The sequence below is a fragment of the Tiliqua scincoides genome, chromosome 1 (assembly GCF_035046505.1).
Source record: "Tiliqua scincoides isolate rTilSci1 chromosome 1, rTilSci1.hap2, whole genome shotgun sequence".
In the NCBI taxonomy this organism is placed as follows: domain Eukaryota; kingdom Metazoa; phylum Chordata; class Lepidosauria; order Squamata; family Scincidae; genus Tiliqua; species Tiliqua scincoides.
This window is the reverse complement of record NC_089821.1, coordinates 140685338-140712696: the sequence shown is the minus strand read 5'-3', so window position 1 is coordinate 140712696 and position 27359 is coordinate 140685338. Positions and strand designations below refer to the sequence as shown.

At 42.4% G+C, this 27359-nt stretch overlaps 1 protein-coding gene across 4 annotated transcripts in view; it reads right to left on the bottom strand.

The window, feature by feature from the left end:
* The window catches only part of AFTPH (aftiphilin), a 47182-nt gene extending 20715 nt beyond the window's left edge, over window positions 1-26467 (bottom strand). For all 4 annotated transcript variants that reach the window (XM_066639322.1, XM_066639404.1, XM_066639491.1 and 1 more), the window contains exons 1-2: window positions 26422-26467; window positions 6328-8140 (exon numbers count right to left, since the gene is read on the bottom strand). In XM_066639322.1, coding sequence (XP_066495419.1) covers window positions 6328-8109 — 1782 coding nt within the window. In that variant the 5' untranslated portion in view covers window positions 8110-8140; window positions 26422-26467. The remainder of the gene's footprint in view (window positions 1-6327; window positions 8141-26421) is intronic.
* Window positions 26468-27359: the final 892 nt, after the last annotated feature.

Sequence of the window (27359 nt, the reverse complement as noted above, 5' to 3'; positions counted from 1 at the left end):
CAAGACCTTCCACATTACCAGAGTAGGAAGGAGACATGCTACAATGGCTTCCACCACTGCTGTAATATCCAGAAGGGATTTTTGAGCTTGCAGAAGTAATCTGGACACATTACTAAACGTGCAACACCTTTTCTAAAAGTAATAAGATTACTCGCATGCTCTCCTTTACCGAGGACACAGTGCTGCGTTCTCCCTAATTTTCTTTTTAAACAAGCATCTCCTGCACTTAAAGATGACATTTCAGTTTCATTGGAAACATTTCACCTTTACCATGTACTGTATTGTATGGGCAAATCCCAATCTGCTTGAATTTGCTGTAACAGTAATAAATGAACACAATATTCTTGTTTGCCTGGACTTAGTAAGCATTTGTTACATTAATTTCAGTGTTCAGACTACTGGGATTTGTAGAAGAAATTTGCACAACTTGCACTCCAGCAAAAGTCACTTCCAATGAGGGTCCAAAACAAACACAAGCTATAAAAACCTAACAAAATCTGAGAATTTTTTGTTTAACCCATTTCAGAATTCTGTACTACCAAATTCTGTACTACTACAATTATGATAGTGAAATCTTCCAGATTTTGCCTAACAATCAGGGAACCACTGTTTGAACTGTATGAGCCTGTGCAACTTAAGATACTGCAATACCTTTGATACCTTAAGATACTGCAATACCTAAAATATATATTTATATAAAATCCCTGTGTGTGTGTGTGTGTGTGTGTGTGTGTGTGTGTGTGTGTGTGTATTATATATATATATTATAATAATAATATAATAATATATATATAATCCCAATGCAAACAGAGTTGGTTTAAAGTGCTCAAACTTTTGCTGACACAGAGCAAATAACTGGGGAAGAAACAGAGCCTGAGATAAAAAGGGCTGCTACTTTAGGTGCTCCAAGGAGCTTAGGTTTGCCCAGTAGTATTTTTTATTTCTCTTAGCAGAACAGTCCAACCCAACCTCCTTTCCCTCTGCCTATCTTATAAACTTATCTGATAAAGTCCTTGGAGTTTCAGAAGCTATTTGTTATGTGGTCCTTGCCCTAATGAGGAGAATAAAAAGGAACATAAACTGTGGCAAAAGAAATGTAAGAAGGTGATATGGGAGGCCAAGCGAGACTATGAGGAACGCATGGCCAGCAACATTAAGGGGAATAATAAAAGCTTCTTCAAATATGTTAGAAGCAGGAAACCTGCCAGAGAAGCGGTTGGCCCTCTGGATGGTGAGGGAGGGAAAGGGGAGATAAAAGGAGACTTAGAGATGGCAGAGAAATTAAATGAGTTCTTTGCATCTGTCTTCACGGCAGAAGACCTCGAGCAGATACTGCTGCCCGAACGGCCCCTCCTGACAGAGGAATTAAGTCAGATAGAGGTTAAAAGAGAAGATGTTTCAGACCTCATTGATAAATTAAAGATCAATAAGTCACCGCGCATCCACCCAAGAGTTATTAAGGAATTGAAGAATGAAGTTGCAGATCTCTTGACTAAGATATGCAACTTGTCCCTCAAAACAGCCATGGTGCCAGAAGATTAGAGGATAGCAAATGTCACGCCTATCTTTAAAAAGGGAAAGAGGGGGGACCCGGGAAACTATAGGCCAGTCAGCCTAACATCTATACTGGGTAAGATGGTGGAATGCCTCATCAAAGATAGGATCTCAAAACAACAGGCCTTGCTGAGGGAGAATCAGCATGACTTCTGTAAGGGTATGTCTTGCCTCACAAACCTTATAGAATTCTTTGAAAAGGTCAACGGGCATGTGGATGTGGGAGAACCCGTGAACATTATATATCTGGACTTTCAGAAGGCGTCTGACACGGTCCCTCACCAAAGGCTACTGAAAAAACTCCACAGTCAGGGAATTAGAGGGCAGGTCCTCTCCTGGAATGAGAACTGGTTGAAGGCCAGGAAACAGAGAGTGGGTGTCAATGGGCAATTTTCACAATGGAGAGAAGTGAAAAGCGGTGTGCCCCAAGGATCTGTCCTGGGACCGGTGCTTTTCAACCTCTTCATAAATGACCTGGAGACAGGGTTGAGCAGTGAGGTTGCAAAGTTTGCAGATGACACCAAACTTTTCCGAGTGGTGAAGACCAGAAGTGATTGTGAGGAGCTCCAGAAGGATCTCTCCAGACTGGCAGAATGGGCAACAAAATGGCAAATGTACTTCAATGTCAGTAAGTGTAAAGTCATGCACATTGGGGCAAAAAATCAAAACTTCACATATAGGCTGATGGGTTCTGAGCTGTCTGTGACAGATCAGGAGAGAGATCTTGGGGTGGTGGTGGACAAGTCGATGAAAGTATCGACCCAATGTGCAGCGGCAGTGAAGAAGGCCAATTCTATGCTTGGGATCATTAGGAAAGGTATTGAGAACAAAACGGCTAATATTATAATGCCGTTGTACAAATCTATGGTAAGGCCACACCTGGAGTATTGTGTCCAGTTCTGGTCGCCGCATCTCAAAAAAGACATAGTGGAAATGGAAAAGGTGCAAAAGAGAGCAACTAAGATGATTACGGGGCTGGGGCACCTTCCTTATGAGGAAAGGCTACGACATTTGGGCCTCTTCAGCCTAGAAAAGAGGCGCCTGAGGGGGGACATGATTGAGACATACAAAATTATGCAGGGGATGGACAGAGTGGATAGGGAGATGCTCTTTACACTCTCACATAACACCAGAACCAGGGGACATCCACTAAAATTGAGTGTTGGGAGAGTTAGAACAGACAAAAGAAAATATTTCTTTCCTCAGCGTGTGGTTGGTCTGTGGAACTCTCTGCCACAGGATGTGGTGATGGCGACTGGCCTGGACGCCTTTAAAAGGGGATTGGACACGTTTCTGGAGGAAAACTCCATTACGGGTTACAAGCCATGATGTGTATGCACAACCTCCTGATTTTAGAAATGGGTTATGTCAGAATGCCAGATGCAAGGGAGGGCACAAGGATGAGGTCTCTTATCTGGTGTGCTCCCTGGGGCATTTGGTGGGCCGCTGTGAGATACAGGAAGCTGGACTAGATGGGCCTATGGCCTGATCCAGTGAGGCTGTTCTTATGTTCTTATGTCCTGGGTGGCAAAGGAGAGAATGCTGTTCATTAAACAACTGCAAGTCTTCCCTTGGGAATACAGAACTAGCTGCCAAAGATTTCAAAACTGTTTGTGAAGAAAAACTAGAATGGTTGTTCCTACTTGGGAGGGGGGCATAGCAAAGCAGCAGTTGGGGAAACAAAAGGAGTCCATGCTCAGTCATACTATATGCTCAAAAATTAGGAAAATGATTGGAGAAATGGAGTTAGAGTTGAAAGTAGGGGTGCCTTCATTTAAACTGGTAAATCTGCACTGTTGGAATGTATAGTCTCTATTGCACCACATCAGGCAAAGCAACTGTGTGGTTCCCCAAACTTTTTTGACTGGCAGTTTCCTTGACCTACTGGACCATTGGCTGCGGGTCCCCATTAGGGCTAAAATCCTATGCTTCGTATAGGGTGCCAGTTTTTCACAAGGATTCTGCAGCTCCCCTGACTGGTTTCTATGGATCTCCGGGGAGCCACTGTTTACAGTCTGGAAACCACTGTCTTAACTAGATATACCTGCTGTCTTCCTACACTCATGAAACCAAGTCAGTAAAGATAGCACTTTTACAAGAATGCAATACATTTTCACTGGAACATTTTCTCTTCCATGAGAAAAAGGAAGAGAGCTGAAATAAAATCTGACATTTGCCCGGTTTGTTATATAGCACCAAGCTGCACAGTAAATTATCAAAAACAGAAAGCCATCATAAGTTACCCAATTTGCATGCATCTGAACCACATCCTGTCAGAAAACTGTGCATGCTGGGGCTGAAGAAGCAAGTATTCTTAATTCTAGAGGAACTATGATTATTTTGGAACTTGAATGTTGCAAAGCCAGCAAAAATAATGTCTTTAGCCACTGTTATTGTGCCTGATGGGGAACCAGAAGAACAGAAAAATTACATGTAGCTTCTTCAATTTGAGGTTGAGGAATATCAACACTTATGTGCTTGAATACCTTGATGCCAGAAAGGGACCAAGCTTCCAAGTTCATTGTTTTTGAAGAGGGCTATCACCTTCTGACATGTTGGAGAAGGGAGAGAAAAAAGGTAGGAATCAAGAAAAAGGATCCCATTTCAGCTTTCAAAGCTCTCAATCTATTGTAAAAGATGCACAAAACTCCTGTTCTCTCAGCCTTCCTGGCAAAAAGCTGACTTTCCTCTTTTTTGAATATCTCTAAATGCCTCTGCCATGCCTCCCTTCCTCCAATTGACTGAACAGGACTGGGCAGAGGCAACCAAAAGGAGGTGGTGGTGGCAGCAGCAGCCAGACAGAAGACCTGAAAGGTAAGAAGAAACAAGATGGGGAGGGAGCTCAGTCTCTTTCTTGCTGCCTTGCAGCTAGGCGGGCAGGAAGGAAAAGAAGACAAAATGACCCCATTTTGATTGCTCAAAACAGGACCACTGTGCTGCATCTTTATGCAGTACCACCACTGTGATTACTTGTGTAAGTAATGCTAAGCAGCTATTACTGCTTCAGTCCTCGTGCTCACTCGAAGTAAGTAAAAAGAGAATCCACATGCCGATGTGTTGACTGGGTGAACAGTAGACTGAAGGGGGCTGTCACGGGGTTCTGGGTACACCTCAGTGCTTCTCTCCTCCAAGCAACTGTTTCAGTCAGACTCATGGCTGAGCCAGTCTTGTGTGGCTATTTTTAAAGATGGTGAAAACCCAATCACCAATCAAAACAAACTCTATCAAGTGCAACTGACAGATGACAAACAGTTAGTACTGGGGGGAAATATGTTTTGGATTCAATAGCATTGATAATCAACCTAGTCTTAAATTACCGTAAAATTTTATGTACTTCCAGAAGAGTCTGATAAAAGTATTAAGACCACAGAAATTTCTCACAACTGCCCTCATAGGACATTGTACATCACCTATCTGCAGTATTTGTGCTTCCAAGAACACATAAACAGGTCCAACCTTGTTAGACACGGATTTGACTTAACACAAATGGCCACTGCAAATGAGAAGGAAGGTGCTGATCCCTGGAGAAGAGGAAAAATGCATCCCTTTAAAATCAGAGTTTAAAAAAACTACTTTTCTTACTGTCGTAGAGACACAGTCATGCAAGTGACCATTCCATTCTTCAGCTTAGCCAGGCAAAGGCAGGGGGACCTTTGCATTTCTAATTGCTAACTGCCTTTATAACAGTAAGAAAAGCTGTTCTTAAACCACAATTGAAACGGGTTTTTATTTTTTTTAACTGCTTTTATTTAACACATTTTATGGTGTCAGGGTTCCCCCACTCCCTACGGACCCCAGATTACCAGGGCAGGGGTCCCAGAAGGCAGAGACCAGCAGCCAGGGCCCATACTGGGTCAGTGGATACTGGTGCAGGGCCAGGAATGCCTAAGGGCCAGCAGGTGCTCCTTCTCAACTCCTTAGGCAGGAAGGGGAGGGGCAAGAGGAAGCAGAAAGCCCCATAAGGGGCGGGAGGCCAGTGATGATGGGCAGAGCAAAAAGAGAGGTGAGGCAGGAGGCTGTGCAGTCAACAGCTCCTGCCCAAGACCAGGGCAAACCAACCAAACCAGGGAGGAGAACCAGAGTGCCTCAACCCCCTCCCCCTGAAGCAAGTCTGAGGCCTCTTGCTGGGGCACGCCCGCCTCAAACCCCTACATCTAGTGTCAGCAGGGAGTTCCAGAATCAAACCCCTGGGGATGTCAAGGCACGACCTTATTCCATTAGCAGTAATGGAAGGGCAAGAAACCTGGAAGTGGGTCTTTAAATCTATTTTTGCACAGTTTTTTCCACTTCATTCTGGAAACCCAGTGGATAACGAGGGATGACCTGTATTTAAAACAAGTATTACTGACAAATTAATGCTGCACTCTTCTGCACATCTAGCTGGCAGTAAATTCAATTTTGAACAGTAGCCAAAGTCCAAAGAACTGGGTGCTATGCTCCATCAATGCATTCTTGAGCCCCAGCCACACCACACCATTCTTCATACCTATCTCCATAATGGTTCCTGAGGTTGCAGAATCCACCAGAACAGCATTTGATCAAGCATGGTTTACAGTCAAGGCAGAATTTAATGTAAGGAAAGTGGATACATCCAAAAAAGAATTTGGCTGTAGGATTTACATTCAAGTACACGCACACAGTAGTGGCCCACAAAAGTTACCAGTGGGATGGGGGGGGAATCACACACTTCACTGTATCTAATAAAACAAATGGTAAAATATGCTTAATGTTCCATAAGCAATTTAAACTACAGAAGAACAATTGAATAGTTACCTGAGCTGAAGATGGCAATTCCTGCAATTGTTTACTGCTAGTTCCATGTAAAGATGTGTCAGAAATGATGTCAGTCTCACGAGTTACTGAATCTTCAGGTTCGGAAGTTGCACCTGCCCTTTGTGACAGCCACACATCTTTTCTAGAAGGAGATTCCACCACCTGTTCATTGTCAAAAGCAGCCCAAGAACAGCTCTCTTTTTGCTCAACATCAAAAGCTTTCCATTCAGTAGCTTGATTACAACCAGCAGAACTGAAGTCTGAAAAGTCATCAGAGTCTGGAAATCTTTTTGTCACTGAACCAAAGTCTCCAAACTCACTGTCTTCTCCATTTTCCAGTTCTGAAAGATGCTCGATATTCACACTAGAACCAGGATCAGCTGTTTGGCATTCTTCCACAACCATGTTTGAAGTTTCACTCAGTTCAACAGGAATTGCCTTTGATGACAGTTGATGGATGCCACTTCTATCTGTAGAGTCACCATATTCATCACTTTGTTTATTAAACCTTCTTCCAGAAGAAGTCTGAAGATTTTCTTGGCTCACAGAAACTTGAGAGCCATCAGCAAAACCAAGAGACCCATTACTGACTGTGCCAAAGTCACCAAAATCATCTTCATCTAAATCACTGCATGGTGCATGTCCATTGCCACTTTCCCCATTTTTAATCATTTCAGAAACACACATGTTCTCTTCTGTAGGAAGACTGCTAAGACTTTGAACTTTACTTACATTAAGGTTTAATGCACTTGTAGTATAACTGGTCCGAAAAATATGTTCTTTGTTATTTGCAGCGTCACACTGTCCTCCTCCTATACTTTCAGTTGTGTCTCCTGAATTCACATTTGTCTGTGTAGAAGAGATAATGCCACTATGTTCCAGTGTTGTACAGTTCTCAGCTTTGAAGTCTTCACTGATCTCTACATTAATTTTTGAAATGCAAACCTGTTCACCTTTACTGCAAGTCTCTCCTTCATATTCACAGTTTTCTGCTAATGTCACTTCTTTTATTGATTCCTCCTCTCCAACTCTATTGATAATATTGCTTTCCCGCAGAGTTAATACTTCTTGATCACTAGAGTTTTTGCATATTTTATTTCCTGTTTCTTCTACTTGGGTTGTTTGTACATTTGAGAATGTGGCAAAATCTGCAAAATCCTCCACTGAGCTGGATATAGAATCTAAAAATCCAGTACTATGAGAGTTTGTAGTTTTCAATCCCTTTGAATCAGTGATACTGTCCAGATCTTCCACTCCCTGAGGATTTGCTGTTTCCAGGGCTGCAAACCCATTCGTTAGAACTTCTGGTCCCTGCAGTCTCTCACCATTACAGCTGTCTATTTGCTTATCCTGACTTAGAGTCTTCATATCAGTTCTAATAATTTCAGAGTATGGTGTCTCCAATTTCCCAATTTTCTTTACTTCTACTGGGTTTACTTCATCAAATATAGTGCCCAAACTTCTACAATCACATTTTTCTTTGCTAGTACTACTAGGGAGTCCTTTAATAGAAAGCTCTGTAATGCTGTCTTTATCCTTCCCATACCTTACAGGAGTTAAGGTTATAATGCTGTCCACATTGCCTGAGTAATCTGAGTTATATGAAGATTTGTGTTCTTCCTTTGAACTGGAATAACCTGACGCAAAGTCAAAACCAACACTAGTACCACCAGCACCAGAAAACCCTCCAAAATCACCAAATTCCTCCTCTTCCTCATCCTCAGCTCCATTATCTAGTGGTGGAGGGGATGAAGAGAACATTCGGATGATATCTGGTTCCATTGTTTAGCTCTTTATGAAGGTTAACTTGCACCTGTAAGAAAAAAATAAGAATTACTTCAAAATGCTAAGTTCTTAAATGCTAACAATTACACACGTGAACAAAACATTGAAAATATCTTTCACCAAAACCTGAAAACAATTTTCTGTAAGTAACACAACACAATAAAATACCAAGTCCATTGTTCTCCAAATATCCTTGTCACGACAATAGGAAGATCTATAAAAGATACAGGTGGGGTCTAGGTATTTGCGAGGGATCTGTTCTAGTACACTCCCCCCACCCATGGTTTTGGCCCCTGTAAGCCCTCCAAAGACAACCAGAATTGTGTTCTGGTTGCCTTTGGAAGGCTTTCTGAAGCCTGCAGAGGCTGAGTGCATCTGCCCATGGCTTCGGAATGGCTTTTAGAGTAAAAAAAATGCTACTTCCCGTTTTCCTCCAGAAACTGGAAGTACGTAGCATTTTTTTCAGCCATAAAGCCATTCTGAAGCCTGCAGAGGCCATGTACTGATGAGCGTGGCCTCTGTGGGCTCCAGAAAGCTCTCCGGAGGCAACTGGAGCACAGCTCCAGTCACCTTTAGAGCACAGCTCCAGTCCAGCTCCTGAACCTTTGGAAGGTTCAGGTTGGGCCAAGTATGGCTCAGCACAGGTCTGGTGAACCTTTGTTGAGCTGGATCTGCAGATATAAAATCCGTGGATTAACAGGCTTCATCTGTAATAGAAAAAACCAACAATTTTCCAATACGCAAGCTTCTTACCAACCAGATTCCTCCACAATTGGACTTGCCATGACTATGTTAGAAACTATATAACAAAACACTGTATTAGACTGTGTGTGTGTGTGTGTATTTAATCTGACTACTGTTTTTACAATATGTTACAATATATTATTTTTTATCTGTTTTAAACTATGTTTTTAATGTGTTTTAACCTTGTTTTGTAAGCCACCTTGAGTCCCTTCGGGGAGAAAGGTGGGGTAAAAATAAAGAATAATAATAATAATAGACTCCATTAACACCTGAAACTACTTTTAAGGGGGTTGTATCTTCGTTCTGTATGTGAGCAGAACGAAGCTCCTGAAAGCAAACTCCTCAGCACAGCAGCCCCCTGAACACCCCTCCAATCCATTCAGGAAGGATGGAAGACCCTTAGTAATAGAACTATAGGAATGGTTAAAAGGTTATAGGGAGATTTTTGCCAACCTCCTCCTCCATACAAACGTGCCTTCTGTTCACAGAAAAGACTTGGGATGCAACCTAATTATTTTGCTTACTGCATTTATAGATTATGCAATACTACCTGCTATGCAGTCCTGCTAACTGGGCAGAGGCCCTTTTCACATGGTGTTCCTCTTATATTTAAGAGGGAGAGCATCATTGATCCAATTACACTGGGAGAGTATCATTGATTCTAGTTAGGGTTTTTTCTAGTGGCTGTTTGCTGGTGTTTCTTCTGCATCTTTTTAAATGCAGTCACTTTTTGGGACGGGGACCACTTATTTCATTTTCTCTAAATTGCTCTTTGAACTTTTTTGCTGAAAAGCAGTGTATAAATATTCTTAATATTCTTAACATAATATTTATTAATATAAATATAATATTTATATAATACTATATAAATGAATAAAATAAGATGCTTTAAGCTTAAGCCCACTCTATTGGGATCAGAGATTAACTCACATCTGCACACACTAAAGTGCTGAGATCAGGAAGCCAAGCCTAGTAGAAAGCTGTGGAAACAGATGGATACAGGCTCCAAGGACCAAACTAAATACACTGGTAGCAAATGAGCATTTAATCACAGATCTGCTTCAGGCCTACAGAGGTGAAGGCTTTCAAACAGCAAATGAGGTATGCAGACAAGAAATGAATAATGTTTTCCCTTTTTTCTACATGACTGGGGCAGATACAAATGTGTGTGAGCACACGTGCATGCACACACAAAGCAGTACTATTGCTCCAGCACAAAGAAAATATTTCCCACATAGAATTAAAGTTGCAAACTCAAGCATTTTTCATCTTTATTGACTGAATAAATAATTATTTTCACCCTCCAGAGTTGGTTTAACTGATCTCTCCTAAAAACCTTATTTGCAAATACTGTATGAATACATAGGTAGGTTATGCAAAACTGACAAACATATAGGAGTGACACATTTCCTTCTCCGACAGCAGGGCTTTCCAAACTGGGGTGTCATGACGCCCCAGCCTGTGGACCCTGGCCACTTTCACCTTAAGGGGTGGGGGCAGCCTGGAGGCAGCGGTGTAATCCCCAGGATTGCGCCGCTCATGGGGGCTGCAGGGGCTTGGCTGCATGTACCTGAGCCTCCTGCAGCCTCCCAGGGATGCGGGGGAGCGCTGCACGACCTTCTGCAGGGCTCCCCGCAGCTTTGAAAGCAAACCAGAGTGATTGCGTCCCGCCTCCGCTAAAGCAGTAGAATACAATCGCTCCACTTTCACTTCTGATGCTGTGGAGAGCCCTGCAGAAGGCCCGCACTTCTGGGAGGCTGCACGAGGCTTAGGTATGTGCAGCCAAGCCCCTGCAGCCCCCTGAGTGGTGATCCCCAGGATCCCACCGCTACCTTCCCCCTGGCCCCAATGCCTCCCCCCCACCCCTGCAAGAACTTAGAGCGGCTCAAACTCTCCAAGGAAGTTTGAAAATGTTTTTCAAGGTTTGTTCTCCACCATACAATTTCACAAGGTCCACCTATTTGAAGTACCACTGGAAGTAACTGGTGATGACATCATCACCAGTTATTTCTGGGTTGGGAGGCCACATGCAACGCAATAAACACCAGTAAGATGCTCAGGATTGACGGGAGGGATTCTCAAGCATGAAAAAAACATGTTTTGATGCTCTTCCCCTCCAAGCCAAGCTTTCTACCACTGTTTGTTGCATCACGTTCCTGGTCTCCCTGCCTGCCAAGTGGCATGTTTCCAGGGGTTCTGTGAGTATCACCAGACTAGTGATCTGGTGGTACCACTGGTTGAGAAACATTATCCTTCTGCATCAAGCTTTCAGGTTCATTTTTACTGTTAGAACACATGACTGGTCAGCAATTAATGTTAACATGGTATAGGTTACACCTATACTAACAAAACATTCTACTGGTGATAGTATCCTTGATCATCACCTGATCAGGAACATGACTGAAGCCTACCATCAAGACTAAATTGGCATCATATGCCACTGATGCATCCGAGGTGCTAGCGCTGATATCAAGTCTAGAAAGTCTGGGTCCCATGTATCCAATACCAACTTCTTCTTCATACCTTCTGATGCTGTTTAAGATTAGTTATATCACCCATGTTCAGACAAGGACAGCATACAGAGTGGAGAAGTTATCAATGAGTATTTCTGTATTATTCAACTATTCTCTGTGGAGATTCAGACTGAACTTACCAGCCTGTGTATTTGTACACATTTTTTACTTTGGTTTTGTTTTACAAATTTTCTTCTCAAGATAGCTAGGGTTACAACATGAGAGCTTAAAAACACATTAAAACATTTTGTGCAAGTACTCGGTGTTCATTTTTACTGCTCCTTTCTCATCACTTGAAATCAAGATTTTCAAATATATAACCTCCCCCCACAAAAAAAAATTACTTGGATTTCAAGCACTAAAAAAGTTATTTCAAACATGATGAACTGCAAAAATATGCCCATTATCAAGAACAAGGGTCTCCAAACTTTTCAGCACGAGGGCCGCATCATATGTCTAACATGATGATGAGGGCCGGAAAAGAAATAAATAATACACGAGGAACCGATGTGCTGAGAGTTTGATAGAATACAATAAGTGGGTGGCAAGAGAGGGCAAAATTGACTTGCACAGAAGGGGAAATGAATTTTGAAAAAGCATAAAGTAATCTACAATGCAAATCAGAAACTTCTTTGTCTCAGTTTCTGTTCCGTATAAGTTTAACTTAACTTTAAATTTATATTCCAGGTCTCTCAGCATTGGTATATATCTCATTCAGCCATTAGAGATGCTGAATGCAGTATATAACCATGCTGGGAAACCCAAAGAGGCATCTTTTGAGCTATTTTAAACTCCGAGTCTCTGGGGAACCTAGCAGGCCGGATAAAATCCTCTGGAGAATCAGATGTGGCCACAGGCTGGGATTTGGAGACCCCTGATCAAGATGGTCATCTGGCATATAAGGTTCCTAGGAAGGAAATTACGATGTTGTATCTTAAAGCATCATACTTGTACTGCTTGAGCCAAGTCCCTGAAATAGGATGCATCAATTTCTAAGTAGTACACAGGAGAAAAAACTGTTTAAAATTCAAACACCTCACCCAGTTTTGCAAGTCACATTTAAATGAATAAGACTTGGGCAATTACAAGATAGCGTTCTTTCTGGAGATGTTTAGTAAGTCTGAATTTCTCTTCAAATTGAGTGAAGTTGTGTGTTATCAAAAAGTTGAACCTCTTGCCCAAAACACTTTAAAACTTAAGAAATTCTCTGTCCTCATTCAAGAACAATGATTCAGCTAGCAAACTAAGTTTAGTCAGTGCAAAGTGCATCTAAGTAGTAAAGCAAAATTCATAATTTAAAGTAAATGCTATATATTTTTCTGTTTGTTTCAATTCCTCACATACAACAATTTCTCACGATAAAAATACACCACCGGTCCATAAGGAGAGTGCTTCCTATAATCAAATTCAACCATGCTCAAAACTAAGCAACAAACATGCACACAAATGTACTCTTCTCACCACCACCCCCAACCTCAATACTATAATAGACTTCAAAGAAACCTGCTTATTGGTTTCTAAATGCTGCTTATTTGGTCCAGCTGAAACAAAAGGGTGTGACAAAACCTATTCACTGCATTATAGTCTTCAGTATATTTATTTATTACAGTATTTATATACCACCTTCCTTGAAGACTCGGAAACTTGAGCCACAGAGAATCAATGCAATTTTACATAGACAGTCTGACAATAAACCCCATTTTTCCAAATTGGGTTTAAACTATTGAGAACTTAATGTTCAGAACTCATTTAGCTATCTCGCATTTTGGAAGCTCACACATTTGAGATCACATATTTTAGCAGGTAATGAACTTGAGCAGCCAATTACAGTAGCTCCGTATTTTATGCAGCAACAGCATCTGACACAAGCAGCACCAGCTGGCAAGGTGCTAAGTTGAGAAGAGGCTGCTGCCACTGAGCAGCTACCACAGAGGAAGGAGACCAGATGAATTTAACTGCTGATTGGCTACACCTACCAAGAGCAGGCCATGAAGTCAGCAGCTCATGTCAGACATGCTGCAACAGCCATGCATGTGCATGGATAGCACTGGCTCCATGCCTCCAACTCAGTCATTTTCAACATTTGTGTGCCGCGAATGGTCCACAGGTGTGCCACAGGAAATTGGGAGAGGATCATTTATTAGTAGGGCTACTGGGGGATGTGAGCCCCCGCACTGTCAATTGCTAAAAACTGATGGTGTTCCTTCGGCATTTTCAAGCCTTGTCAGTGTGCCGTGAAATGAAGAGGTTGAAAATCAATGTTCCAACTTCAACTCTCAGCACCTGCTTGTAACAGCAATGGCTCCCCCTCTCCACAGCAGCAACAGCCTGTGACTTTCCAGTGCACATTCTCACTGGCAGCTGACAATCTCGGACACACTCAGATAATCATCAGCTTCTCTCATCTGAAGCCAAACATTAGGGGTGGAGGGTATTTAAGAGAAGCAAGAGAAGCAAGAACAGACACTGCTGTGCATTGCCACCATGTTGCCAGAGCAAAATGCCTGGAATATTTCCAGACCGGGAAAAATACCTGAAGATGATCTGTACTTTATTCTGCAAAATTTCAAAATACTTTTCCAACATAGAGTTCTAAGAATGTTTCTTCTGTAGTTCAATATGTTTGCATCATCAATAATGTTATTACCTTTGAATCTTAGGGCCTCAGAAATTTGCAGTAGCAAGAACCGGCTGCATGAATATCATTTTCAATTATTTTAAACATGAGATTTACAAAAACAGAGGATCCAGTCTCTCATTTCCATACAATACAAAATATTAGTTTAAAATACATATATTTACTCCTCAAACTTCCACAGCACACATCTACCAAAATGGGAGCAGGGAAGCAACAGTGCTTTGTTGAGCTACATCAGAATTCCCATATACAGGTTTCATATCCTAACATAAGGAAAGTTCCAAACATTTCAGGGATCATGTATTGGACATGCCTGCTATCAGTCATGAAAGCTTATGCCACAAGGAAATTGTTAATATTTAAGGTGCTACAGAACTCTTTGTAGCTTGTACCTTATTTCATCCATGACTCTCCTATATATAATCAGAATACGCAGGAATTAAGAGTTGTATATTTTCACTCCACTATACAAGACTAAAGTGAATTCATACTTTACAGTTGCATTCATGGCTTATAAACCTTTCTAAACCAGGTAATTAGGTTTCACTCCACAAAAGTCACAGGGCATTCAGAAAATCAAGCCTTTGTTTTGAAGAATCAAATTCATCTTCAATGCTGGAGAACCTAACTTTATGACAAAAAAGCCAGTCTTTGTTAAAGGCCTAGTTATCAGATAACTATGGAAATATGAATTTGAGCACAATGGCATTTTAAATGTTTTGGGGAAAAATAAAAAATTGCTCCTGATTTGGGAAGGGTGGTGGTGACAGAAACAGCTGTTGCTATGGTTTAAACAGTGAATTAATCTAGGTTTCTGGCAGCTACACATTTTTCTCCTTAGTGAAAGGTAATGGAATTTGTCCTTGATAGTTCAACCTCTAATTTTTTGCCTGTAAATTTTTAGTCATTTTACTGACACAAAAGTAAATACTGTCCAGTGTTGTTTTTTTAATGTTAAAACATGTTTTGTTCTGGACAGCTCCCATTCCTTCACACCCACACTGAAACGTAATCATTCAGAACAGATAAGTACATTAAATAGATTCACAAGCATTCTTTCATTTAAGCAAAGATTTGCTTTCCAAATGTAATTTCCCATTTTTGCCAATGTATATTATGTATGAAATTGATCCTCAACTGAAATACTTTTTAAATCTCATATTTTAAGTTATATTTAGCTGTTTCACTATGCGATTTTAATATTGGGTTTTATTATGGTGTCAATCATTCATTTGTTACACCACTTCAGTCAAGGTCAGAACAATACTAGTTATCAAATGTATTCATGCAGATAGGGCACAGTCACTGACATGTATGCGCTTGGCTTCTTCCTGCAAAATTTAGTTTGATTGCATGGGTGGAGCAAGGAGAGGGAAGTTATCTGGTTTTACCGCAGCACAGGGATGACAGACAGACTACATTGCCATGTCACACTTCCAGTTTTTCTAGACTAAACTATAAGCTACTAGTAGCCTTGAAATCTGTTATACTACCGCCTGTATGTGTCCTCTAGAGCAGTTAGCATCTTTCTTCAACCATTATGTGGGAATATCACTGAATTTAAATTTATAGTCATGCACCGCTTAACAGCAGGGATTGGGACCGCAATCCCTGTCATCAAGCGGGACATGAAGCAATCTAGACCCTCCACAGGGAAGGGGATGCTCCACTCCCCTCCCTTCCCGCCTTTGTTTACAGATGGGATGGGGAAGACAGGGAAGTGTTTAAAAAGAACTCCAATGTACACACACACCCCAACAGCTTGGCAACAGCCCCATTCTTCCACAGCTGGCTTTTTAAAGGGAATGACTAAAGTCTTCAAATTGTGCAAATGCTCCGGCAACTCAGAAAATGCCCCCATTATGACTCGTTTTTGAGTTGAGTTGTGGAGGGCCGACACTCATGACTTGACTCAAGGCAAGCTGCACTGGATTTGCCCATCCCTGCCTTTAAATATTAAGCCATCACCAGGGAGGCACTCCTTTTTCTGTACCCCACAGGGTTAGTTTAGCATAAAGTGAAACTGAGTGATCCAGTGACTGGGATACCTGACTGAGATACAAACTTCAAGATGGAATCAGAGATAGTTTAAGTCAACGCACTTACTACTTTCAACTTTTACAGACTAAAATTGACCAAATAAACTAGCTGTTCTAACTTACTGCATATTGATATTGTCTCACCAGTGTCCTTTCAGGGACCAAGTGAGAAATGGTAAACAAATGTGCTTTTAAAATCTCTCCCCCTCCCACTTCTTTAGCACATGATATAAAAAGAATAGAATTCATATTTGAGAGTATTAGCACCACAAAGCCTTAAAGTTGTTCTTGGTAAATAAAGCCACTCACTACATCTACCTTAAACATTAACAAGGAAGATTAAGATAACAAAAAACGTAAGTCTAGTTTATTGGCCAACTGGAGACATCTGACTGAGAATTAAACTACACAAGCACACAAAAAGTGCACTCTATAGGTGAGTTTCCAACAGGAAGTGCCTTTCTTTTCCTCGAAAATAGTCATAGGGAACAACAATTCTGTTTGGAATCAAGATTTGTCAGGAGGATGAACTCCATGCTCCTTGCATATGCCATCTTAAACCTGAAGAAGTTTCTCTTCTCAGTAGATTAAAAATGGTGTGTGTGATGAGCATGAATTCCCCGCCCCCCAGTACCCCAGTTTCAGCAGATACAGTTACCCTGTAAAGCTAAAGCAATAGAAAGTAGCTTCTAGTTGGAAGCTTGCCTTTGGAGCATATGTTTATGCCATCATGTGGTTTGGCCTTAAAACTGGTGATAAAGGTGGAATTTCCAGGCAGCTGGAGACAAGATTCTTCCAATAGCCATCCAGGTATTTTCCCTAAGAACAAAGTTTACTGATAAAAACAAAATCCTCTGATGTTTATCCTTAACTAGGCTCAAATATTCAGGATACTTTAAACCAGTAAGACAAAATTATTGTGCTTCAGACTAAAGAGGCAGTATTTTCAATTCTACACCTATTCACTACAGAAAAGAACTAGAGCACGAATTTCAGGAATAATCCTATTTATTCATAGGATAAAAGACCAGGTGCCTTTTTTGTCTTTTTAAAAAGTTATTCATGGTTTGAGGAAAGTAATGGTAAATTTTTTTGGTAAATGGTAAAGCATATTTTAGAGCAAAGGTTCTCAAACTGGTGGGCTGCATTAAGAGGCAATGCTGGGGATCAAGGGACTTTTTAAAAACTTACCCCTTTCTGCACCAGCCTCCAGGAACTGCAGGGAGACCTGCAGAGCTCTCTGCAGGGCTCCCGTGCCTTAAAACAATGAAAAAAATGCAATCATGACCCACTTCCAGGCTGCAATTGTGAAACCGGAAGTGGGTCACAACTGCATTTTGTTTGAGGCATGGGAAGCCCTGCACAGGGCTCCATAGGAGTCCCTGCACCTCCAAAAGCCAGTGCAAACAGAGCAAGGTTTTTTAAAAGCCCCTCTGATCATGTTGCCACCATCCTGCAAAGACTCACAGTTACTTTGAGAACTACAGTTTTAGAACATACTACATTTCAAACTAAACACTTTCAAATTAGTGTCCTAAAACAAATGCATAAGATTTTCAGATGCCTGAACATGTTAAAACAGCATTTCACAACACAATGTACAGTGGTCATGACAAAATGCTGAAATCTGCCTCCAAAAGCCTTAGGTGGAATCCCAGGGGTTGCTTCAAGGCCTTGCCGGCACAACCAGACCAGCCTCCACTGGTCTCTATAGAATGTCTCCAGAATGACTGGAAGCAACTTCTGGTTTATTTCCATGACTTCCTGTTGTCTGGGAGGCATTCCAAGGCCCTCAGAGGACCAAAGAGGGCCAGTGTGGCCCCGAAGCAGCCTTCAGGGAATTTAGATAAGGCTTTGGGGGGCAGACTTGAGCATTGTGTTGCAACTCCACCATGGAGAATGAGGTGGGTCATGGTGTGCAAAAGTTTGGGGATCAGTGTGTTAAAATATCCAATCACAGAAGAACAAATGCAACTTTGCTAGTATTACTCTGTCATGGCACTCATAATCCTGACAAACCAATCCTCAGCATTTTCAATGCATATTTGCAAAACCATATACATTCATGTGCCACTTAACAATGGGGATCGGGACTGCAATCCCTGTTGTCAAGCTGTGTTTGACGCAATCTGAACACTCCGCAGGAAAGGGAATGCTTAGCTCCCCTCCCTTCCGGAGGGTTGTCTAAGCTTCCTAGAGACACCATATGTCAGAGCGCTGCTACTGTGAGACTCAGACTGAGGGAAATCACATCTCTGGCACAACTTCTGGTTTCATGGAGGACCCCAGAAATCATGCAAGAGATGCGATTTTCCTGAGCCTTGCAGAGGCAGTGCCTTGCAGAGTGGCAGTGCCACTCTGGGAGGCTCAGATAACCCTCTGGAAGCAAGAGGATCAGAGTTCCCCTTGCATTTGGACGTGGGGGTGTGCACCCCTGACAACCATGTGACCACACATGGTCATTGCATATGCAATCCCGGCATTAGCCAGAACATCGGTAAGGGGCACACACCTGTACACTTGCAAGACAAACATAACAATGTGGTTTCTAAGTTTTTGTTCAAGCAGTGATGAAATTAATTCTTTTAGTGATGCACTCTCACAACAGAGCAAGGTCTGCTATGATTAGGTTCCAAGGCTACAGATCTATTTATTTTTCACATTTTTTCACCATTCTTCCTCCAAGGAGCTCAAGGTTGTAAGCATTGTTCCTCTCCTCCTTTTGTCCTCATAACAGGCCTGTGAAGTAGGCAAGGCTGAGAGATAGTAACTGGCCCAAGGTCACCCAGGAAGTTTCATGGCTGAGTGGGGATTTGAACCCAGATTCAACTCCCATACCACTACGCCACCTTGGCTCTCATTGCATTCTTACTCTTATCAGACTATGCCTGACTATGCCCCCATTTAACAAGTTGGAACTTACTCTCAGTAAACACGTATAGGATTGTGATACAAGTCATTTAGCACTGAAATTTAGAATTTCTTGGACAGCACCCAGAGAAGCACTGGTGCGACAAGGCATCTTTACTGCACCCTACTTCCTGTTGAAATTCCCTGATCTTTTGGAAAAGACAATGTTGGGTCTGAGAGACCATTGGTAATAGCAAAGAATGCAACATATGGGGGGGCGCACTAAAGTGGAAGAAATACTTAGAAACCACTAATACTTCAGTCATAGCTTCCAGGCATCCCCTGCTGCCATACTGCTTCCCATGCTGTTGCAAAGGGCTTCTTGATCTTTAGCACTGGTTTTTTCAGGATCCCATCTATTGTAATTTCCTTTTGCTGACAAGAAGAGGTCCATGCAGAATTTTGCTTTACAGCACAGTTCCTCATATCATACTGCATCCATGACCTTCAGATTCAGATTTCTGAGGTGCAAAATTCTGCAGTAGGAAGAGAGGCTGCAAATCTCTGGTATAGACGAGGAACACCACTTGTAGCTGTTTGGATGCAGCCATGGTCCAGTTCAGCTTAAAAATGTAGAGCCCAATTCTCAATCAAACATGTGTGGAGAAAACAGTCTGAAATTAATGACTCTACAATACCCCAGCCCAATTACTAAGCATACTTACTTAGAAACAAGTAATATTAAATGGAACATGCGACCATTCAAAGACAGCTGCTAGATAAAACCAACGATTCATCTAGTCCTGTGCTTCCCAAACTCCTACAAGGGAGCACTATAAATGTGTGTGGGGAGGGGTCAAGAGAGTAACACAATCCCCAGGATAACAATGCTGGTGGGGATGGGAGGGTTTGTTTGTTTTTACATTTACCTTCAGCCACTGGCACAGTACTGGGGAGGGATCCCTGTGCATGGAAAAAAGCAAAAAAAATGGACACTTCTGGTTTTGTCACAAAAACCGTAAGTATCTTTTTTTAGACTTTTGCAGGCACAGGGAGCCCCATGGAGGGCCTACCTCGGATCTCCCAGGACAGCAGAGTTGGCTACAAGTAAAAAAAACCCTTCCCAACCCCAGCAGCAGCGAAATCCTGGGGATTGCGATGCTGTCTTTCCCCCTCCCTTAAAGAGGCAGGAACAAGCGCTTTCCAGGTTGGTAGGTCGCAAACCACCAGTTTGGGAACCACTGATCTAGTCCATTACTTTATTCCTCCAAGTGTCCAGCCAAAATCTTTTAGGGAGCTCACAAGCAGTGCATAATACTAACAGCCTTCCTTTTAAATACTCAGCCTTCCTTCCTCCTAAATTGGGAGTCATCAGTGAATTGTGTGACAATGAATTCTTGTCAGTTGTATGAAAGTTGTAAGTTGTATGAAAAACGACTTTCACTAATATGAGATTCAGGCAGACAATCAGAGTCAATGGATAACCCCAATTTCTACTTCTATGGGAAAGAAAAAAGGTTTTCTACTTGCATTCTCTATATCATGCCTAGTTTTATAACACTCTTTTCTTGTGTTCACCCTTAGTTATCTTTTGTCTGGTTCCTGATGTGAAATTAGGATTTTTTGCTCCATTGTGCATCACTTTATGCTTGCTTACATTGAACCATCTTTGCCATTTTGTTATTCATTCACTCAGTTGGAGAAATCATTTTGAAGCTATTCACAGTCAACTTGAACTTTCATCATTCTGAATTATGTGGTATCATATGGGGCTGCAAACTTGGCACCTTGCTGTACACCTCCAAATTTAGGCAATCAACAAACAGCACAGGTTCCAATACCTGTGGAACCTTGTGGGGTCCTTGGGGAACCCCACAGCTTACCCACCTAAGTTATGAGAATTGTTCATTTTACTTCTATCCTCTGCTTCCTGTTGTTTAACCAGTTTCTGATTCATAAAGGACCTGACCTCTTCTCTCATGACTGCTAAGTTTACATAATAGACAAGTGTCCATTATCAAAAATGTTTTCACAAGTCCAATTATTTAATGACTAACAAGATATGCTTGCTTATACTCTCAAAAAAAAAACTCCAAAAAACCGTGAGATAAGTCTTCTTTGCAGCAATCATGTTGATTCTTCCTTGGAAAGGTTTGTTCTATTTTTCACCAATCTACTCAGAATCAAAATTGGCTAACCTGGCGTTTAATTTCTGGAACTTTTTTTAAGGGTTATACTGGCTGTTTCTAGTTCAATATGGACACCAAATTGCACATTTTTGCTAGAATCTCAAAAATTTCACATTTGAATTTAACAACGGAAGTGTATGCCACCCAGACTCTGTAACAAATTTTCACTTGTCATTTGCTCTACAATGTAATCTCTTTTCACCTCTATTTTATTCATTTTTCAGACTCCGTAGTGAAACACACTGCCCAGGCATGGGTAACCACCCAATAACTGCCCGAGTGAACACTGAGATAAAAATAGAAAAGCTGGATGAATGCTTTCTACTTGTTCTGGAATAATTCTCATGAACAATAAGAGGTTTTTCCAAGACTCTTTTCCAGAGGCAGGGATATAGTTCAGCAGAACAGCATCTGCTTTGAGTGCAGAAGGTCCCCAGATCAATACTCAGTATCTCCAGGGAGGGGGGAAAAAACCTGTCTGAAACCTTAGAGAGTTCTGTCAGTCAGAGTTAACAAAACTGATCTTGACGGACCAGTTGAGTGACTCAGCATAAGGCATCTTACTATGTTCCAAATGTTTGGCAAAACTTCACATTTAATCAGCACAAACTTGGTCACCTCAAATACTCAAAATATATCAGTACTTCATATGCTAGGAGACAAAGAGTTGACTTCTTTTGATGGACACCACAACCCAACACAACCTTTCAAAGTATTAAAACTCAGATCTACAACAGAGACAACCAGCAAAATAATGCTATACTTTGCTTAGCTAGCATAAGTTTACATCATCTATAATGTATAACTGGATTGTCTCTAAATAGGCTGCTCTATCAAGAACATTATACTACCTGTAAAAATTGAAGCGTCAAAATAATGAGCAGTACCTTCCCATTGCTTCTAATGGAAACATGAACTCAAGATATTACGTTTCTCTAGCAGCTACCTGCTTCAGTTACTAATGTCCCAGTTTCACGCCACTTATGGAGAGTCTAGGAGCCCATGGCATTATAAACAGGCAATGAGCAATAAGTTAACCAGCTCCTACAACTTTTCCCTCTAAGCAGCTGCTGTGGAAGACCTTTTTCTATAAAGGCACCTAAAGAAAGGATCTCAATGTTTCAAGCTCAAAAATACCTGAAGGCTATACTGCGTAATCTTTGCAATACAGAAGAAAGGTCAGCAAAGGATCATCTTCCTGTCATTATCTTCTTGTATTTTATTTGAAAGGGACAGAGGCCACAGTAACCTAAATGTTCAGTCAAAACAACTAGCACAAAAGTAGTATTTAGGTAACAAAAGCTTAATAGCTAGAGGCGTCTTCCTACTCATTGCACACATACAACACCCTTAAGATTTGACAGGAATGAAATATCAGTATACTGGAATGTCAAGACTTACATCCAGCCTCTCTCTGTTTCACAACATAAAAAAGAAAGAAGCAGCTTTGAACACACTACATCAGTGTTTTTCAACGTTTGTCCCCACCATACCACTTTGCACAGTTGACTATTGGAAGTATCACTGGATGTAAATGGCAATGATGTCATCATCAGCAACCGAAATGATTACTGGGTTGGGGCACCTTCCCTGTGAGGAAAGGCTACATCGTTTGGGCCTCTTCAGTCTAGAAAAGATGCGCCTGGGGGGGGGGGGACAGGGACATGATTGAGACATACAAAATCATGCAAGGGATGGACAGAGAGACGCTTTTCCCCCCCTCTCACATAACACCAGAACCAGGGGACATCCACAAAAGTTGAGTGTTGGGAGAGTTAGGACAGACAAAAGAAAATATTTCTTTACCCAACATGTACTTGTGGAACTCTTTGCCACAGGAAGTAGTGATGGCATCTTGCCTAGGTGCCTTTAAGAGGGGATTGAACAAATTTCTGGAGGAAAAGTTCATCATGGGTTACAAGGCATAGTAGGTATGTGCAAGCTCTTGGTTTTAGAGGCAGGCTGCCTCTGATTGCCAGATGCAGGGGAGGGCACCGAGGCACAGACTGTGTCTATTGTCTTGTGTACTCCCTGGGGCATTTGGTGGGCCACTGTGAGATACAGGAAGCTGGACTAGATGGGCCTTTGGCCTGATTCAGCAGGGCTTATGTTCTTATCTGTTGCTTCCAGTTTGGGAGGCTAGATGTGACACTACAAACATTGATGGAAGGGTCAGGGCAGACAGGAGGGCTTTTATGAGCATGCAAAAAGTACACACTGGAGGTCGGCCCATTGAGCTGAGCCCTCTACCACTTTTTGTTGTGTCAGATTGCTGGTCTTACTACCAGGTGATGGGTGTCTGGGGTTCTTGCGAGTACCACTGGACACTGCCTCAAGTACCACTGAGTTGAGAAACTCTGTGCTACACTGTCACTTCCATTCTCCCTATTAGCATTCCAAGACTTTCTTTTGCACTATTTTCAGCTCCCAATCTAGTAGGAGAGTGGTTCACAAACTATGAGGCATGGCTCCCCAGGGAGCCATGGAACCTAGCCAGGGTAGCTGCAAAAATTGTTGCAAAAAACCCACCACCCTAGACAATTTACAGGATCGTAGCCCTAATGGGGAGCCATGGCCAATGACCTAGTTACTAGCCTAGTAGGTCAAGGGAGCTACCAGTTGAAAAAGTTTGGGAACCACTGTAGTAGATTGTTGACCACTTTGTCAGTAAAAAAATCAGCATAGCCACTTTCAGACTGTTGAATAGATGGTCAAATGATAATGCCATACTACAATAGACCACGTAGTTCCCTCTTTCGCTCACCTTCTGGAAAAACTCAAGTTTTCCCATGATGGATTTTAGTTTCAAATATTTACTTAGAACACACAATAACAAAAACACAGCAGATTCCACCAAACCAAAACCCGTTTTATTGTAAGAAAAGTATTATCAGTGTTATCTCTGTCTATGTATATTAGTTATGATCCTCATTTATCTTGCTATTCAATGTCTTTGAGAAAATGAATCCCAATAAAGAGGTTGTGTGTGTGTTTCAAGGCCTTCCCTTTCATCAAACAGTTCTATAGTATCAAGACACTAGTACCTAATTAACTTTTGAGAGAGAAAAGTAGTTGTTTCTGTAACTGAATCGTAATGGGAATCCATAAGAAAAAAGTGTGTGAACCCACACACTTGGATACAGCCACAAACGCATGCCTCATCCTTATGGTTTAATGTCGTGCCAAACGCTCTGGAGTCTTCTTAATGTATTTTAAGTATTAAAGAATTCTTACAGTGCTTCTCCCCACATTTCCCCTACTGAAACTTCCCGTGACTGAAACTGAAAGTGTCTATTTCACTTTTGCCTGCCTCTAAATTAGAGATGAATTTTTGTGACGTTCAGAAAAACAAGTAGTCATTACTTGGCTGCTCAATCCCTATGGTAGTAGAATTGATTGTATTTTGTCTTAGGTTTCTTTTCTGGTCACATGAAAAGGAAGTTTGAGAACAAATAGCACAAAGTAAACAAAGTCTTCTTTCCTAGGGCATCTTAATTCTTCATGCTCTGGCAGCACTTGCAAGTGCACATATTTGATTTTAAAAAATTATGCTCCAAAATGAGAAGGGAACTTACAGTGGGAAGGGTAGAACTCTCAATTTATGTTTCAAAAAATCCAACAGTGTTATCTTTTCAACATAAACTCAGTTTACTGTATAACAAATTTGACAACTAGATGCTTTTTGTAATACTGTTCTCTAGTTAAATAGAAATAAACAACTCTTGCTTATTTATTTACGGGGGCAACAGCGCAATACATTTTCAGTCCCAAAAGCAACTTAAAATGAGATTTCAGGGAACACTCGGCAAAATCTAAACTGCTGTCAATTAATTCCATGAATAGATTTGCTTTGAAAACAAAAGTACCCCTACACCTACATGGAGTAGTTAACATTCTCATAATATTGTGTTACTGTTCAGGGTTGGTAGATGTCAACAAGTTCTGTTTTCTGTAGTGAAAACAGCAACATACAACTTCAAGTAGAAAAATGAACATAAATCCCCCAACCACAATATGAAACTTGGCTGCAAAGTACCTGAACTAAGAATTCCAACATTGGTAGGTGGGTATTCTCCATAGCAATTAAGGAATTATTTAAGTTATTTGTGTTTACCTGACCATTTATCTGAATTTTTGTAAAAACTTGTTTTAACCCTATATATCAAAAACACACCTATACTCACAAAACTATTCCTATACACCAACTCAAAGAGCCATCCAAAAGTAAGTTTACTGATCGCTCCTGCTCCCCAAATATAGCAGTCAACCCTGCACGCAGGTCACAAGAATTCAGAAGAAAATGAAGGATTGCTCTGTCCTTTCTACCTTTTTTACAGCAATAGATCTTTTGCTGTTGTCTCTCAACCTCATGTGAAGGTTATGCCCCCAGTGCCAAGCAGGAAAGCCCTCCACAATGGTCACATATGCATGATGCTCCCCTTTCATGTGCACGGCACAACCTGATTTGTGTCATAAACCCCAAAGTGCAAAACCTGCACATGCACAATGGTAGAGATAGTGAAGTCACACTGCTCAACCCAAATCAGCTTAAATACCCTCCTGGGGTATTTAAATACTGGGGGGGTTAATACCCCTCCCCCGGTATTTAAAGTACTGGTATCAGTAGAGAAAAAGGAAGCAAGTGTGAGAGGCAGAATACTTACAGGGCACACAGAGGCACTGGCAGCTGCGTTTGAAGAGGAAGAGACAATACATTGGCAACAAACCCAGGAGAAACCCAATACCTTTGACGGCCCAGACTAGGCCACAGGATGTCTTCATGAGGATGCTATCAGTTCCTCCTAACTTTCTAAAGGGAGGCACGATGTCTCTGCCTGTCACGAAGTCACTCCAGGGGGGAAGGAAGCGCCTGACAGACACCCCCTTTGACGTACGGAGCCCCTGCTGGACCAGGCTAAAGGAGGCCCACCAAGTCCAGCTTCCTGTGCCCCACAGTGGCCCACCAGATGCTTCAGGGAGCACACGGGAGGCCTCTCCTCACACCCCACCCCACATACTGGGGGCAGCCACAGGTCCCCCCAAGAGGCACATGCCCAGCCTTGTTGCACTGCGGGGGGAGGAGCTCCCCACTCCCCGCCCCCCCAACGCTTTGTGGCTGCGCCCCGAGACTAGCAGGGAGAGGAAGGCGTCGCAGGTCCTCCTCGGAAGGGGCGGGGGGCTTCCCCGTTTCCATGGAGAGGGGCTGCGCGTGCAGACGGCAGGCAGCAGGGGGGGAGACGCTGCTCGCACCAACCCTCCTCCTCCAGCAGTGGGGGGCCAGGGGGTCATCTCACCTGTCAGCCCCGACCGAGAGCGGCAGCGGCCGCAGCACTTACCTCTGGCCTGCTACAGGGGCGGCTGGGCCGAGCATGGCTGGGCCGGACCTGACTGGAAGAGAAGGGGAGGGAAGGGGAGGGTCACTCGGGGACTCTCGCGGCAACCGCCATCAAAGCGACTCCATCTGAAACTCCCGCCCCTCCCCCCTCCCGCTACGGAGCCCCAGGAAGCGCCTCAGTCAAGCCCAGCTCCCCCTCCCGCCGCCGCCCACTTTAGCTCGTGCTCTTCCGGCACGCAGCGCGACCAAACTCTACTCTCTTCAGCATCCCCTCCCCCCAGCCCTCTTCACACATCACTTCCGGTGGGGCCATAGTGGGCGCGCGCGAGCCCCTAGAGGTAGAAGCGGGGTGAGAGTCACCTTCAGCGGCAATTCCGGGCGCCTCCAAACAACAACACTGCAGAAGGCTTTTGCTTGCGTCACGGAAACGCCAAAGGGCAGAACGACGCGGTGCTCTGAAGGCTAAAGCTGTCAGTGTTCGTTTCAAGGGCTGACACGCCGCTCTGGGCGCAGTGCAAGAGCAGTTGTGTAGTTTAAATACATAAAGCTATAAGATACACACTGCTTTTAACACGCACTGCTTTATGTGATGTTATTGTTATTGTGTATACATACAAACAGCTGTAACATCACATAAAGCAGTGCGTGTTAAAAGCAGTGTGTATCTTATAGCTGTGTGGGGGTGTTTACACACACACACAGGTTAAAATCCTATCCACACTTATAGGAGTAAGCGCCATTGACTATAATGGGGCTTACTTCTGAGTAGACATGCATAGGATTGGGCTGTCACTCAGCTATGACATTAAAGCAGTAACAGGAATTTTAAAAGTGTCCCTTTCAACTTGTACATGGCAAGCCTTTTTAAATAAACCTCCCTAAGACTTAGGGCACAATTCTCACCTGGTCTACTCAGAAGTAAGTCCCATTGTGTTCAAT